At 41.3% G+C, this 15,393-nt stretch overlaps 1 protein-coding gene and 1 long non-coding RNA gene across 2 annotated transcripts; one reads left to right on the top strand and one right to left on the bottom strand.

Moving 5' to 3' along the window:
• Positions 1–1,204: 1,204 nt before the first annotated feature.
• LOC122764699 (protein EFR3 homolog B-like) lies at positions 1,205–3,610 on the bottom strand. Its single transcript, XM_044018629.1, is given in 2 exon segments — positions 1,205–1,563; positions 1,566–3,610. Coding segments are annotated over 2 exon segments (2,304 nt in total). The 5' UTR covers positions 3,511–3,610.
• Positions 3,611–10,464: 6,854 nt separating this feature from the next.
• LOC122764698 lies at positions 10,465–14,385 on the top strand. Its single transcript, XR_006359852.1, has 3 exons — positions 10,465–10,676; positions 11,915–11,982; positions 14,151–14,385. It is a non-coding gene; the product is annotated as an uncharacterized LOC122764698 (long non-coding RNA).
• The last annotated feature ends 1,008 nt before the right edge of the window (positions 14,386–15,393 follow it).

Genomic DNA, 15,393 nt, shown 5'->3' with positions numbered 1-15,393 from the left:
TAAACACCATCAAGTCCTAAACGCCAGCAAGTCCTAAATCAGGCCATCAACCTAAAACCTTCATCAAGTCCCAAAACCCCATCAAGTCCTAAAACGCCAGCAAGTCCTAAAACATGATCGCCAGCAAGTCCCAAGTTTTGGGACTTTCTGGCGGTTTTAGGACACCAGCAAGTCCTAAAATGCCAGCAAGTCCTAAAAACCGGTATGTCTGTCTGCTTATTCTGTTTGTGTGTGTAATGGCACATTCCCACCGGCTCTACTCGCCTCGCCTCACCACGGCATGGTTTAAGTAGTGTTTCCACTAGCCTAGTACCTGGTTAGACGAGGTTCCAAGCGTGCTTAAAAGCAGATACTATGCGATGATTGGTCAGACTGACGGCCGCTGAGTCCCGTCACAGGAAGAGACCTCCCACACACAAATCAAGCCGAACAGCTTGTAGATGAATTGTAGATGAATTAACTACTTAACAATCCTAAAAATGTGGGTTAATCTCCAACAACTACAGAAGTGTGGTGTGAAGTCACTAGACATTAGTGTGTGTGAGTGTGTCGCGTATAAAATAAAGTCACCGCAGTTTCACTCAGCCGTGCAGTGATGACTCACATGTTTGCTTCAGAGACTCTGTCTGAACTTTCAGTGGATTTTTCTGCACTCTTTGTCCAGTCCCACGTTGATCCCACGCCTGCGTTTCTCATGTATATTTGAGGATCTCCATCGTGTGTCCCGCGTTGTTTTTCCTGTGTAAGAATAAAGACTGTTTCTTACCACCGTATTGCATCTGGGTCCAGTGCTGTTCGTGACATGGTGCTCCAATTTGGTTATTAATTGATTATTTAATCAATTTTGAACAATTGAATAATTTAATTCCAATAATTGAATCAAACTTAATAATTAAATCATTATTTAAAAAGCAAGCAAACAAACAAACAAAAAACATATTGTGTAAATTGTGTGTAAATACAGTACATGCATACAGACAGAGAGATAGGTGGCTGTGGGTGGTTTTGTTCAGGATGGCCTAAAGTTCTGCCCGCTGAGTGAAAAAGTTGTCATTTCAGATGACTAAGTTAAAAAAATGTTTTAAAGTGGCCTGGATACAACATTTGTTATTGCTGAATATCTCTTCTAAATGATGTGGTTAACAACTTTACAGCCATTAAAGTGTGTACAATACTTATTCAACACCTCAGTTGACTTTCTGGTTTAGTACAAAGTCATGTCATGGATGGGTACAGATGATCTTTGACTTTGGCCATGACTTGATAACATGGTTCCAGCAGGACTGGGTGGAGGTCTAATTGTGATCTCTAAGATTTGATTTAGTCTCCTATGCAGTTGTGTGGCCCTTGGACCACAATGTGCAGCTATTTCCTTAAAGGGGGCCCTCTGAAACTTCTCCATCACTTGTCTCCTCCACTCTCTGTCCTGCTCCTCCATATCCACACTGCCCACAATGACATTTTTCAAGGCTTTGAATGTGATCTCCTCTGTCACTCTCCTCTCTTCTTTCTCTGGACTATTTCTAGACTCTAACTCCACCTGTGAGACAGTTTCACCAATGGATCATCATCTGTGTACTGAGGAATGAAAGGTATAGAAAGTCTCTCTGTGTTATAACCACCACCCCCAAGGACTTCAGAGATTTTTGACTGGAGAAATAAAACATCCCCTTCCACATTCTCCAGTGAGGCAGGCAGCTTGGGGTTGTACGTGAAGACACCCTCGGGTAAAAGGTGAGGGCTATTTACCTGCATGACCTTAATAACCTCGTGTATATACTTGCAAAAGGCTGGAATAGTGGTGAGCTGGCAAATAAGGTTGAAGTAAGCGGCAGTCAGGGAATGAATAACACAGCGATTGTAAATAGGCAGATCCTCGTCAGTTGACAGTGCCAGGTCCTGCAATGCAACTGTCCGGCGAACGAGGTCCAGAACCACCTCTGGATTTGCCAGCTCCACACTCAAAATGGCAAACAAAGCAAAAAGGTTCTCGTAATGCTGCCTACCATTGCTCTGCTCCTTGCACGCCAAGTAGATGTGTTGGTAAAGCTGCTGGCCGTGACCTTTCATGAATAAGTTATCTTGTCTGGAACACTTGACCACTTTGATCTTGAGCACAGATATGTCCAGGATGCTGCTCATGCTGAGGAGCTTGGACCTGTTGTCATGCCAATCCATGAGACTAATAAGTATTTGGAGTGCCAACAGTTGCACCTCTGGATCCTTGGTGAGAGACACGGACAGCAGTGGCTCCAGGTAAGAGCTTAGCTGGGTTTTCAGCATGTTGGTGGTATGGAAACTTGCTGTCACCTGGACTAAGGACTTAAGTAACATGACTTGAATCATCCTGGTACCCTCAGGCCCTGAGCCTGTGGATGGCATGGCTGTGTGAATACCAGGGATTTTGCCCATAATGAAGAGCATGACCTCTGACCTCTGGTAAGCTGGCAGAGTGTTGGCAAATGAACTGATGGTACGGATGACAGCCTCCTGCAGCTGCCTCTCCTCGTGAGCGTTGGTGATCTCAGATCCGATGTTGATACTGCCGTCATATGAACCTGTCAACTCATAGTCAACACTCAAATGAAGCTGCTGCACCAAAGTGTTGAAAATCTCCAACACTGTGAGACCAACAGAGCAGCTGGCTGCGATGGCAGCTGCCTCCAGCAAGACCTCTATGATTCCAGCTCGCACTGTGGCTGAGTTCTTGCTGTTAGCAGCCAGGTGACCAAGAAGCTGCTGGATGACCAAGTGAGAGTGCTGAGATCGGATGGAGTACATAATGATTTTGAAGCAATGCACTGCAAAGGTTGTCCCCTCCCATAGACAATGATTATCTAAGTGCATTAGCACAGGTGTGATGACATTCTTGATTTTGCCATAGGCAGCTCGTCTCAGAAGCTCTCTAAAGCAGCACTCTGTCAACTCCACCAAGCCACTCTTTTCTTTCTCTGACATCTGCAGCAGCGAAGGGGAGTGGTTCTGTGTGCATTCTCCACTCTGCAAGTTGAAAAGTAGAGAGGGGACAATCTTGCCCATGAGCTCAGGGTCCCAGATATTGGCCTGTAGGTCGTCATTCACCGTCTTCCTCACTACTCCATTTAGACCCTTGATACCTGCCATGCGAATCTTGAAGCAGATATCGGGGTCCTCGTCGCTAAAGTGGCACATGTCACTGAAACGTGACACAAAAAAATGGTAACAGCGGTGGTAGGAGGGGTTGTCCTCTTGTATATTGGCAAACTTCACAAAGGAATTGGTTCCTAGGATCTGTAGGCTAGGTTTGTCCGACTCTAGCACCTCACGCACCATCTTCAGGAAACTCTCCACAAACAGGTTGATGCTCTGAGAGCGACAGGCCATCAGCAGCTGGTCCAGCGCTTCCATTGCTATGCACACATACCTGTATCTTTGTCGAGCCACATCCTTTGACATTCTCTTAGACAGGTAAGCGCCAATACAGTCAAGCTCTTCTGGAACCGACAAGGCATAGAATGTCAGCTTCTCCATGTTGGCTTTTACTAGCCCATTCTTTTGGTTTGCTGGAAAGATGTTGTCTACCAATCGCTTGTACAGAGGACTGAGTGCTCCACAACAGTCACCGATCAAGAAAGATATGATTCTTTGCAGTGACATGGTTGTGAAATTTGTTCTTTTTTAAGTAAGACTAGAAGAGAGAGCAGTAATGCAACCGTGTGAGTTCCAACTGATGTGGAGCACTAGAGGTTATCTTGTAATGTACGAACTCCTTCCAGGTGACATGGAACACTAGAGAAGTCTTTGAAGAGGAGCTTTGATGCTGGCACATAATAAACATGATGGATGTTACTTTGACATGCAGATGGTCTCTGCCAGTTTGGACTTCCCGGGACAATTAAAATGCTTTTTTCATGTAGTATATTCAAAGGACAACAGGCTGACCTGGGGCGCTCAGGTTTTTCCCTATAATCAGTTTTTAATATTGAGAAGAATTGTCATCTTGCCATTAAGGCAATTTTCTTTAAGGTGTTTTGAACGCAACAAAGAAGGACGAGAAGATGAGACTGAGAACTTAGAACAGTGATTGCGAACTTCAGAACTTTGAACAGTGGAGGGCAGCATTACACCTCTCAGTGTACAGTCTGCTGGAAATGATTAGAGCAAGAAGTCTTTGATCTTCTGAAAAGCAACATAATAAAGAAGAGCTTTCCTACTAAAATGGGAATTACATGGTTTTTCCACCTGGTTCCTGTTTATAAATGTTGGTGTTTTTGGATCTGCATTATTATGGGGAAGGAACACCATATTTCTGCATCTGTAATATTTGTTAGCTAATTAGTGTTAAATACTTTCCAGATATAATAACTATAATAACTATAATTAACTGTCAGGAGCAACACAAGGTTAAGGGTCTTGCCCTTAACCCACAAACCCACAAACCCACAACCTTTGAGTTGAAAGGAGGGTCAAACTTTGTGCTGCTGTTTTTGATAAAAGGGCACAGTTGCATGATGGTCATTTTTCCTCAGTAAGTTTACTCTATGATGACTGTGGCCGTTTCTCAATATCCATACCTGTGCGTATTTGTGCGTACTTGTGAAAACGTCATCAGCCTCAGTCCAAGTGCTGTTCCAATTCTCAAGTAAGCGAACAGCGAGGACGGTTCTCAAACCCGGAAGTGTTCTCGCTCTGTCCATTTTTACCAAGTATGCATCGGAGGTGACATAAGCGTACTTGGGATGGCCATTTATCCCAGAATACATTTCGGCGTTTCATGATGGAACACAGAACGCACAATTGTAAGTAAAAAACCTTAAATAAAACCGTTCTTGTACCGCGGAACGCAGTTTTAAGATCATTACTGGTGAGAAAGTAGTCATTTAGAATTCAAAAATGTGGTTTGTGTATTAAAATATCAAGTATTTATAGTTTGTCAGCGATGTTTTCGGAGGTGAACAGCTCCACTGTGAGGACGCTCAGTGCTCACAGTGCCCGGCACAGAGCAGCGTTACCTCGGCCTGAAATGATGAATTATCCGCTTTCTCAGAGGAAAGCCTCCTCTCCCTCCTCTGCAATCTGGCTCTTCTTTCCCAGATCCTCCTCCTCAGGTCAGCAGCCTCCTCTTCGGCCTGCCGGTAAAGCATCCCGACGGCGAGAACAGCAACACATCTTGCATCCATTTTAGTTAGTATTTTTTTTAATCCAGGTGTGTTAGAGCAGGGTAACATCTAAGTCATGCAGGACAGTGGTCCCTGAGGACCAGATTGTACAACACCATCAACATCCCACCAATGGTCTGTTATATGAAGACAAAAGACTACAAAACATTAAAAATGTGTTGAATATAAATAACGACATGAGTTGTGGTATGTTTTTTTTAAATAATATAGCTTTATTGTAAGTGATTTAATGTTATATATATGATTACATATGTTTATATGTGTACTCCCGTACTTGGTAAGTATATACTCCCAGCGTACTTCTCAAGTATATACTTCCCAAGTAAGTACTTGTTTATTTGAGTATTGAGAAACGGCCTGTATCTGCACTTTAGAGAGGAGAGGTCAAAGGGGAAGTGATCAGAACAATGATGCACAGCAGAGGAGCTGTTCAGTGTCACTGTCACTGTGCTGAAATCATTCTGGTCACTTTTTCAACAATCTATAAATGTGCCAGTGTCACACGTCATGATCCAATGACACACAGAATAATGTGTGTAATGACTCATTTACTGTCCCTGATTGTGTTTTGGAAACAATGAAAATTGAGTCATTTGAATTAACAAATGTCACTCACTACAACTAATAATCACACAAATTATGAACAACATAAAACACCAGTGACTGTGATTTTTAGTTGTAGTGAGTGACATTTGTTAATTCAAATAACTTGATTTTCATTGTGCTTTTGATATTCATTGATCTAGATTGATTCAAGTTGCTTAATTCATATTATTAAGTCAGTCAGTCAATCATCATCTACCGCTTTATCCTCCACCAGAGGGTCGCGGGGGGTGCTGTGCCAATCTCAGCTTCATCGGGCGATAGGCGGGGTACACCCTGGACAGTTCGCCAGTCCATCGCAGGGCCGCACACAGATAGAGACAAACAACCATTCACTCTCACACTCACTCCTATGGTCAATTTGGAGTGTCCAATTTACCTAATCCCCACATTGCATGTTTTTGGACTGTGGGAGGAAGCCGGAGAACCCGGAGAGAACCCACGCACACACGGGGAGAACATGCAAACTCCATGCAGAAAGGCCCTTGTTCCAACCGGGGCTCGAACCCGGGTCTTCTCGCTGCAAGGCGAGAGTGCTAACCACTAAACCACCGTGTGGCCCCATATTATTAAGTTATATTGATAATTCACTTAAACGCTCTGTGTCTTTTGTGCACGTATGCTGTGACAAACGGGGTTCAGAGAGCCAGTGCACAAATCTATTCCTTCAAAATTGTTTTATTGGAATATAAGAATTGCGTAGACTGATTTTAAACACATACCGTAGATTGATTGTCTTTTCTCGTTTTCGGGGTGGTGCCCCAATTTACAAAATTAACATTTACTTTATTTTTCAAAAATATTTAAGTAACTATTAAACATAATTATTTAATTATTTTTAACAATCAAATGATTGCCCATAACTGTTGTTCCCCAAAAATTAAGATATATTTTACACAGGTAGGTGGAACCACCTCCAGCTGCAGGGTCATCAGCTGGCAGCCACCTGTCACTGATGCTTCGCTACCAATTGAATATCGTAGCACAACTACATGTTAGCTCCTCCCGCTAACCTGAAGCTGCTGCAACTACTAGTTCGTAACCATGGCAACTGCTGATTGAACTACTGAAGTAGAAAAGATTCACATTTAAGAAGCTGAATATCGTGTTATGGAAGCGTTGTGATTGGAGACAAATACAGCCAGTCTAAATTTATAAAGTCTCTGATTGGTTGATTTTGTGGCACATTTGTAACGCTGTGCCAAGTTGAGTGCGCGCTCGGGTAAAGAAGAGCGAGCGCTCGGGTAAAGATGAGCGAGCGCTCGGGTAAAGAAGAGCGAGCGCTCGGGTAAAGAAGAGCGAGCGCTCGGGTAAAGATGAGCGAGCGCTCGGGTAAAGATGAGCGTGCACAGAAGGTTGAGATTTGAGATGTGAGAGGACATACGAGTAAAATTGATTAAACTGTTAAAATGAATATTTGCAAACATGCAAATACATGTATTAAGCTTGCAAAATATATTTTTCTGTGCTCAAAATCTCACATTGTTCCTTCATGAATGTGGCCCAAATATAACACCATACTCTTCCACCGGTGTTACGCTGTGTCTCCTGCTCTCTCTGTGATTGATCTACTATTACGATCGATGAACTGAACAAGCACTCGTTTTGTAAATTGGTTAATACTTTCACCCGCTACTTAAACTCTCACTGTCACTCTCACGATTCACGTACTGTGGTTTTTCTTTGCTAGCGTGACAAGTTAGCTTAGCAGCGATGGCTTCTCCTTCTCCTGCTCTCTCCTGTGTTGTGTGCCACATGTTGAGTTACTCCTCTGCCTCCTTTAGTGATAAAGACACTGGAGGCGGGGCTTAGTGAGGTAGAAACTCAGTTTCGCACCATAGAAGCTAAGTCAGTTAGCCACTCCCCTGGCATTAGCTCCCTCAGCAGCTCCCGTGCAGCTGGAGCAGCTCTCTTATCTAGAAGTTTAGGGAAGTCTATTAGAAACTCAACACCGTGACAATCCAGAGTTGAGACCAGGGCCTGTTTCAGAAAGCAGGTTCAACAAACTCTGAGTTAAAACCTTAACTCTAGATTGACCAGTTGTTGGTTTCAGAACAGCTGATCAGCATTAGTTCAGTTCACTCTGTGTTCAGTGTGTGCGTTAGGAATGAAAAAAGCCATCATCAATGGAGCTCTGATGCTATGATTCACCATGGCAACGGGTAAACAAAGAGCACAGCCGCCATTTTAATCCAGTTGAGCAGAAATATGAACACATGATATTTATGTGAAGGAGTCAATAAATGAACACAATTACATTTTATATTCATCATTTAACAGACTTTCCTTTCATTAATGATGATTAATGCTGCAGTTCTACCATATGTTACATTTGATTTGATCTTTATTCAGCTGGAACCTGACGAGACACAAACTGAAGACGACATGATGTGATCTATGACAGGAACATTTCAACTACAGTACAGAGAGTGTCTACAGTGATGATGAGCCTACAGTAACACACGCTAACACAATCTGTCTAACCCTGGTCTCATGAGGAGAGACGGCGTCCATGGATGGAGCAGCTCTCTGATCCAGAAACCCATGACCATCCAGAGCTGAGACCAGGACACAGAGTTGCAGTCGTTCATGCTTCTCTGTGCTTCTTTTCAAGCAGTCACCATTTAATAACCCCGTAGAGACTGTGTCTGTGTGTCCGTCCCCGACCTACTAAAGTAAATAAATCAATAACAAACAAGAGGAGTTAGACATTCTAATTTAATAAAGATCAATACCAACAATAAAATAGAGACCAAGAATACCACTTTTAAATGTGGACTATTAAATATAAGACCAGTCTCATCGAAATCTGGTTTAATTAATGAAGCTCAGGCCAAGGAGGAGGAGGAGTAGCAGCAGCAATTTTTAATACTAGATTATTAATCAATCCCAAGCCCAAACCAGGACATTCATCATTATTCTTAATCTATCTCATCCTAGTTGGAAATCACAGAAACCAATGATGATAGTCACAGTTTATCGTCCACCTGCACCTTATTCAGAGTTCCTATCAGAGTTCTCTGAGTTCTTATCTGAGTTAGTGCTTAAGACAGATCAAATCATAATTGTAGGGGATTTCAACATCCATGTCGTCATGTTCCGTTGTCAATGTCATTTTATTGTGAAATTCCCTCTTATTTTGAAGTCTTTTTCGTCCCTTGTCTGTGTGCACTTTACTTTTCCCCTCTGTGATTACCCAACCCGTTTCACCCTTGTCTTGGTCGTCACAGCTGTCTGTCGTTTCCCTAATTCCTCAGTGTATATAACCACTCCCCCTTCCTTTATCTGTCGCCTCGTGATTCGCTGTTTTTCTGACCAGAGGATTTCTATGCACGTGTGTGCTTCAAGTGACTCTGTCAGTGTTCAGTTCCACGATTGATCCCGCGCCTGCGTCTTTACGCATATTTGCTGCATTTACAGTAAAGTCTGTAATGGTTACACTTATCACATTCAAACATTTTCAGTGCAAAAGCCTCTGGTTAGAAAGATAACGCAATAACATTGTACCATTAAACAGCATAAAGCACATTACCAATGAACATTTTCCATAAACCAGTGCAGCTTCAATATTCTTCACAGTTTTTATGAAGCGACGACATAAATCTTCTGTGCAAAGTCAATAAACAGAATACTTGCAATATGCCTGCAGGTCATCCCTCAGATCAGAGGAGCAGAGCACCCCCCAGACCGCCCACCGGGTAAGGCACGGCCAGATACCCACCACAGTCACCCCCACCACCCCCCAGAAGCCGACCACACGCCCCCGGGCCAGGGAGGGAAAGGCGGAGGCCCGCGTAAGGCCACCAGCCAAGGGGGCCCCCAGCGACGGAAGAGAGGCAGACTCCTGAGCCGGTCTCGTCCGTGCTGTGTTGTACTTGTCAGTCTTTCTGTTGCTGTTTGTGTATCTTTCTGTCAGTATTAAGTTCTTGTCTGTAAAAAAATATCTTGTTATCTGTCTTGTTTTTGTTTATATCAGTGTGTGTCATGACACGTCCAAAGTTCAGGCCCTGTCCATCTTGCCAGACACTCAATGCTGCAAGCCTCAAAACTTGCAGCATGTGTTATGTGAGCCTGTCAATGAAGAAGAAGTTGAAGGAAAAGACAGCATCATTGGACAGCAAGTGGGGTCAAGGTATCGTCCCAAACCGGAATGTTGGCCGCATTATTGATTCAGCCCGTATTGCAGTAAGTGAAAAGGCTCATTTTTATTCATTTGATCTAAATCAAACAAGTTGCGGCTCCTTTTCTTCCACTGTACTCCATTAACTGCCATTAAATGCTTGCTACAGTACTAAAGTGTCCAATCATGCTGTGGGTTTAACTAATGTGTGCCAACTGGTTACTTTTTATTTCAGGTGCGAAAACTTGAGGCCATAGGCTACAAGCCCATTTTATTTATGGGAAAAAAGACAAGAAGGCCTCTAACAAGTGGGTAGCTGACATAATAACCCATTTGCCCCTCACATCTACCACCAAAAACTTCTTGGAGAAGATGAGGAGGGCTTATGAATTTCTTTTGACTAAGGGTAAGAGCAAGATTTTTTGTTCAGAATGCCTTTGTTTGAAACATATATTTGAGTTTTCATTTGAGAAGAATTGAAAAATATATTTGAATGACCTCAACAGAACAGCAGCCCAACACTGACCCATCAGCAGAGCCTGATAACCCCACCATGGAGCAGGGTGACAGCCCCGGCGAGGGTATGGGCCACAGCCAGGACGAGGAGCAGCACAGCAGCCTCGCCATGGAGCAACGTGACCACACCTAGGAGACTGTATTTGTCCTGAACCTTGTCCCTTGTCCGTCTCTCTCTTCTTCTTCTTGTTCTACCTCTACCACTGTTGCAGCAATGAAGAAGAGGAAGAGAGGAAATGACTCCCAGTTAAAAAAGGAGGGGCTTAAGAAGAAAAAGGGTAAGTTTTGTTTTGCATGCATTAATAAATTGGTTCCCAGACTCATTTGACTTTGGGCAATTATTGGTTGGAAAAGCCAGGCTTCATTCGGGTCATTGAATCAGGATCCAGTACACAATATTCTATTCTTCTATATTTAATGACCTGAGTGTTGGTTGGCACTCTGAAGCGGCCACAGTTTACATTAACATTAACCAGAGACATGATTAATGTTGATTTCTGACTTGTCTTTGCTAACTTGCAGTGATCAGTAGTGAAGCCACATGCAGTCGCATTACCAAAATGCATCTTGTCCAAACAGTTAATCTCACCTCTCAAACCAGCAAAACATTTCATGCGTCAAAATCAGCTTGTTGGACCAAAACACTGGCAACAATTCTCAGCCAGAAAACACACACTGTCACACGTAACACATTGTAACAACTAGCAGAAACTGAGTAAAAGTACGCACCAAGCAAAGGAAAACAAATGTTTTCATTTCTCTGTGTATCACATAAGCCGTTTCCTCATTGATTCAATCCATCAAAGAATTGGCATGGAAGCGCATTCATTGTCCAGCAAAAGCCCAGCATAATGCATGTACAAGTACACTACAATGTTTATTGTGTATATAATGTATGATCTCAGTTTTTGACATGTAGGATCAACTAACTATTTGTTACACGTTAAGAATATTATTTCATTTGCTTCCATTTCCTTTGTCTATATCTCTGTGTCAAGTCATTTACAGTACTTTTGAAAGCAAAAACAAGTTGATGAAATTCCAGGGCTGCAACTATAATAATTACACAACAAAGCAACACGTGTAGTATAATGATTTATACTGTACAGGAATGTGACGCTTCTAGTCCTTCCTCTCTCCTGGATTTGGCAGCTGTTTGGAATGATTATTTCATTTTATCTTGGATTCATTTATACTAAGATATTTTCTACATATATATATTTCAACATGGTTAGTGCAGAAATTCAAGAACTCTAAGTGTTTTGAATATGTTTTAACAGTTATGAAAACAGTAAACATTAAGTTTATGAAGAGTTTTGACAATGTGACTTCAGTCCTATGAAAACCCAGTGCGGTTCATCTTGCAGTGTGGCGAAAACAAAGGACAAAACAGAATACAGATCACCTAACATAAATCCACTTCTTGACTAAAAAGTCAGTACTTTGATATTTGATGAAGCTACAAAGCATTGCATTCATGGCTTCATAAACTTTTCTTCTCTTTTCCTCATATTAGGTTGTCGAAAATGTAGTAGACAGAAAATATTCCAGTTTGGCTCAATTTCTGGGAGAAGGATACATGAGGTAAGATTTTATAGCATGTTCATTTTCTATATTCTTCATTTGGTTTCTTGTTTGTCTCAGTGAGTCATTCTTGCCTTTCAAAGATACAACTATCCAGTGGTTGTATGAACAGCTCAAATGATTGTTCCTTATCTGTGTGTGAGTGTAGGGGAAAGAAGAAGTGAAAGTGTGCTGGTTGCCTTGCTCTATGTGCTAAGACTTCATACACAATTGTTCTATCTCCACTACTGTTTCATGAAGAGTCCAAGAAAGTGTTGCAGCATGTTTGTAGGACCATAACAAAAGTAGCACATGTCTCATGTATTTGCTGCACCTCCTGTTTGAACTTGGTGAGCCCATGGTAGCTGAGAGCTATCCTCACAATTGTGGGGAAAAGAGGTGTAGTGCCTGGGGTAGATAGGTTGTAGGAACCTATTCCAGCAGCATTTTGCAGTGAGGATGAGAGCAGTGTCAGCAGCGATATTAGAATACATGAAGGATAACAGGGCAGGAAGAAGCAGTAAGAAAGATGAGGAAGAGGAGAAGACTTAGGAATAGCAGTGGGAATTTTAGGGAACTCCATTTCCATTTCCAGAAGGAGAGTTACCTTAAACTACATGACTCTGTGAACAGAACCTGATGGCCGGCAGGTTTTCTTCAACAAACCATTGGTTTCTCTGTGTATCACATAAGCTGTTTCCTGATTGATTCAGTCCATAAAAACATTGATTCCATCTCTTGATTATATTTCTCAACTCAGCATAATGCATGTGCTTTTTTTTATAAGTTCCACTACAATGTTTATTGTGTATATAATGTAAGATCTCAGTTTTAAAATTCTAAATGGGTGTGAAGCGTTACTAACTATTTGTTTCTTTCACTCAGGATGTAAATGTTCCCACTGTTCGCCAGAATAGAATTTATACAATGAAGAAAAAATACAATCCAAATCATATTTGTGATAAGCCTATATGTTAATATTTCTGAGTGAAGAAGAAACAATGACTCTCTTAAATAGACTGTGAATAGCAAATCTTGATTCAAGGAAATGTAAGTATGTTCCATGATTAACTAATGGAACACAGAATCAAACTTTATTGTGAAGTTATTGATACTTTTGACCAATGTAACTGTTTTATTTACAGAGAAATCTTCTCAATCTGCATATACATGCATTAGAATGGTAGTATCAGAGATCCATTTCTGAAGGCTTTTTTTGTTTACCATTGTCACGTGGGCTGTAACGGGGACGTAACAACCATGAACATGAATTCCGTCAGGTTCAACCAACTCAGAGTTTCAGTCCTGAATCCGACAACTTGAGAGAGAGAAAATACATGGGGTGCATGTGGTGTGACATGGCTGCTGCAGCATGCCCGATTATACAGTATCTAATTGAAAGTGTTACATGGCTTTTGGAGCCACGACCCTACTGAATGTTTCCACAGCTCATGTCTTTTTCTTCTCGACGTGCAGCTATGCAGCCCTCCGACATCAAACAGTGTAGAAAACAAGTACAATCTGTTTCAAATGATGAAGATAAATACCTCATTGTACCAGAAGGCAAGTGAAGTAGCCAAGCTTCTAAAACCTTCAGAACAAACTTCATTATGACTTAGCTCAACTCAACATGCACACATTGAAGCTGGCAGCAACCACAGGCCACTGACTGTAGCAGGTCAAACAAACCCATTGCATCCTGCATATGTACACGTCCCACATCCATTTCCCATGTATTTTAGCTGTTAGGCTCAGAGTTTCCTGCTTTCTGAAACAGCCTCAAACCTTTTCTAGTGTTTTTCTTTTTTTTTACGCAGAGCATAATAAAAAAACATTGCACAAAAGTCATGTGTCTGTGTGTTACAGGCCAAGGTGTTTTTCTTTCAATCTCATCAAGAATACAGAATACTCAAATGTTGAAACTCACTCTGTTTCTTCAAGTGTTCATGTCATAGCTCCTTATTAGACCACATAACCGACCTTTTGACCCTGACCCTGAAAAAGTTGACTTTTTCAATTTCCTCTTCAGTTACATTGAGCCACTTCAACAAACTGAATGTCTGTAAATGAAAACACTCTTAATCATGAATGAAATCCATTCATTTGAGTGTTTTGTTTTGCTTTGTTTAAACATGATCTTAAAGTTTGCACTGTCTGATAACAACTTGTTGTGTTCTGATACTTTGCAGTGGCAAAACCTGGGATGACACATGGGAGCCTGCAAACACATTTGCACAACAACACCACACTGCCACCCCTGAGTCTCCTCCTCCTTCTGGTTCAGTTAGCTGAACCTAACTGGTTGGGCTCTACTCACAGCAGGGGAAAAGAGACAATCGACAGAAATGACTGACACTGAGCTCAAATCAAATACTGTGCTGCAACACGTGTCTTTTGTGTTTATTGAAGGAATGTGTTCATGGATCTTGTGTTCTATGCCATTCACACATCAACCATGTTAAATGACATCTGGTAAACATCAATCATTTATTAAGCTCAACATGTAAGAAAGTCATCATTCTTATACTTCAAGTACCAGCACACTAGGGCTATTGAGTGTTTAGGCTTGCTGAACTTCAGTTAAGTGTTGGCACAGTGCATGTACCCAGTATATGTTTGTGTTTCTTCCAGACAGTTGACACACATTAAGCACGTTTTGTATTTGTCATTAACTGAGGTTGTCATAGTTTGTATGCATGCATGTAAGCCTATTTATTTCACACTGAGAGTCAAAATCCACAAACAGAAGATTTATACATTACTTAACGAGCTAGATTATTGGAATTGCTCCACAAATATAGCAAGTGATGATAAACTATTTAGAAAATACAATAAAGAAAGATTAGGAACAAACAGACACTCAGCCAATAATAGGCTTTCATATCCAAATAAGATTAGAGTGTTCAAATAATACATATAAAAGAATAATAAATATACGTATATAGGTATATAGCTATATAAGCATAACATAGGAATGAAGGAATATATAGTTTCAAATAAATGAACAATGATAATAAGTGTTTTCTCATTTCATGGACACAGGCCATCCCAGACCTAGTTTCAGACAGCACTTTGAGGGCCATATATAAAATAAAGATCTGTGTTTATTTCTTTTTTTGTTTAGTTTTAATGTAAATAGTAACCAAAATAAATGATACAGAAATAAAAAGTCTGTTTTATTAGCCAATGCAAGCATATAACCTACATTAGCATTTGCTCCCCCAAAAGATTTGGTTATATATGCACATATGACACGCCTATTATTGTTGGTATTTCAGTTATTACTATTATTGTTATTATTTTTATTATTATTATTATTATTATTATTGTTATTATTATTGTAGGGCCACACGGTTGAGGTAGTGGTCGAGCCCCGGTTGGAACAAGGGCCTTTCTGCATGGAGAGAACCTGGGTTCTCTCCGTGTTCTCCG

This window comes from Solea senegalensis, unplaced genomic scaffold (genome assembly GCF_019176455.1).
Source record: "Solea senegalensis isolate Sse05_10M unplaced genomic scaffold, IFAPA_SoseM_1 scf7180000017573, whole genome shotgun sequence".
Classification (NCBI taxonomy): Eukaryota; Metazoa; Chordata; class Actinopteri; order Pleuronectiformes; family Soleidae; genus Solea; species Solea senegalensis.
The sequence above is the reverse complement of the archived record's forward strand: the minus strand, read 5'-3'. Positions and strand labels throughout refer to the sequence as shown.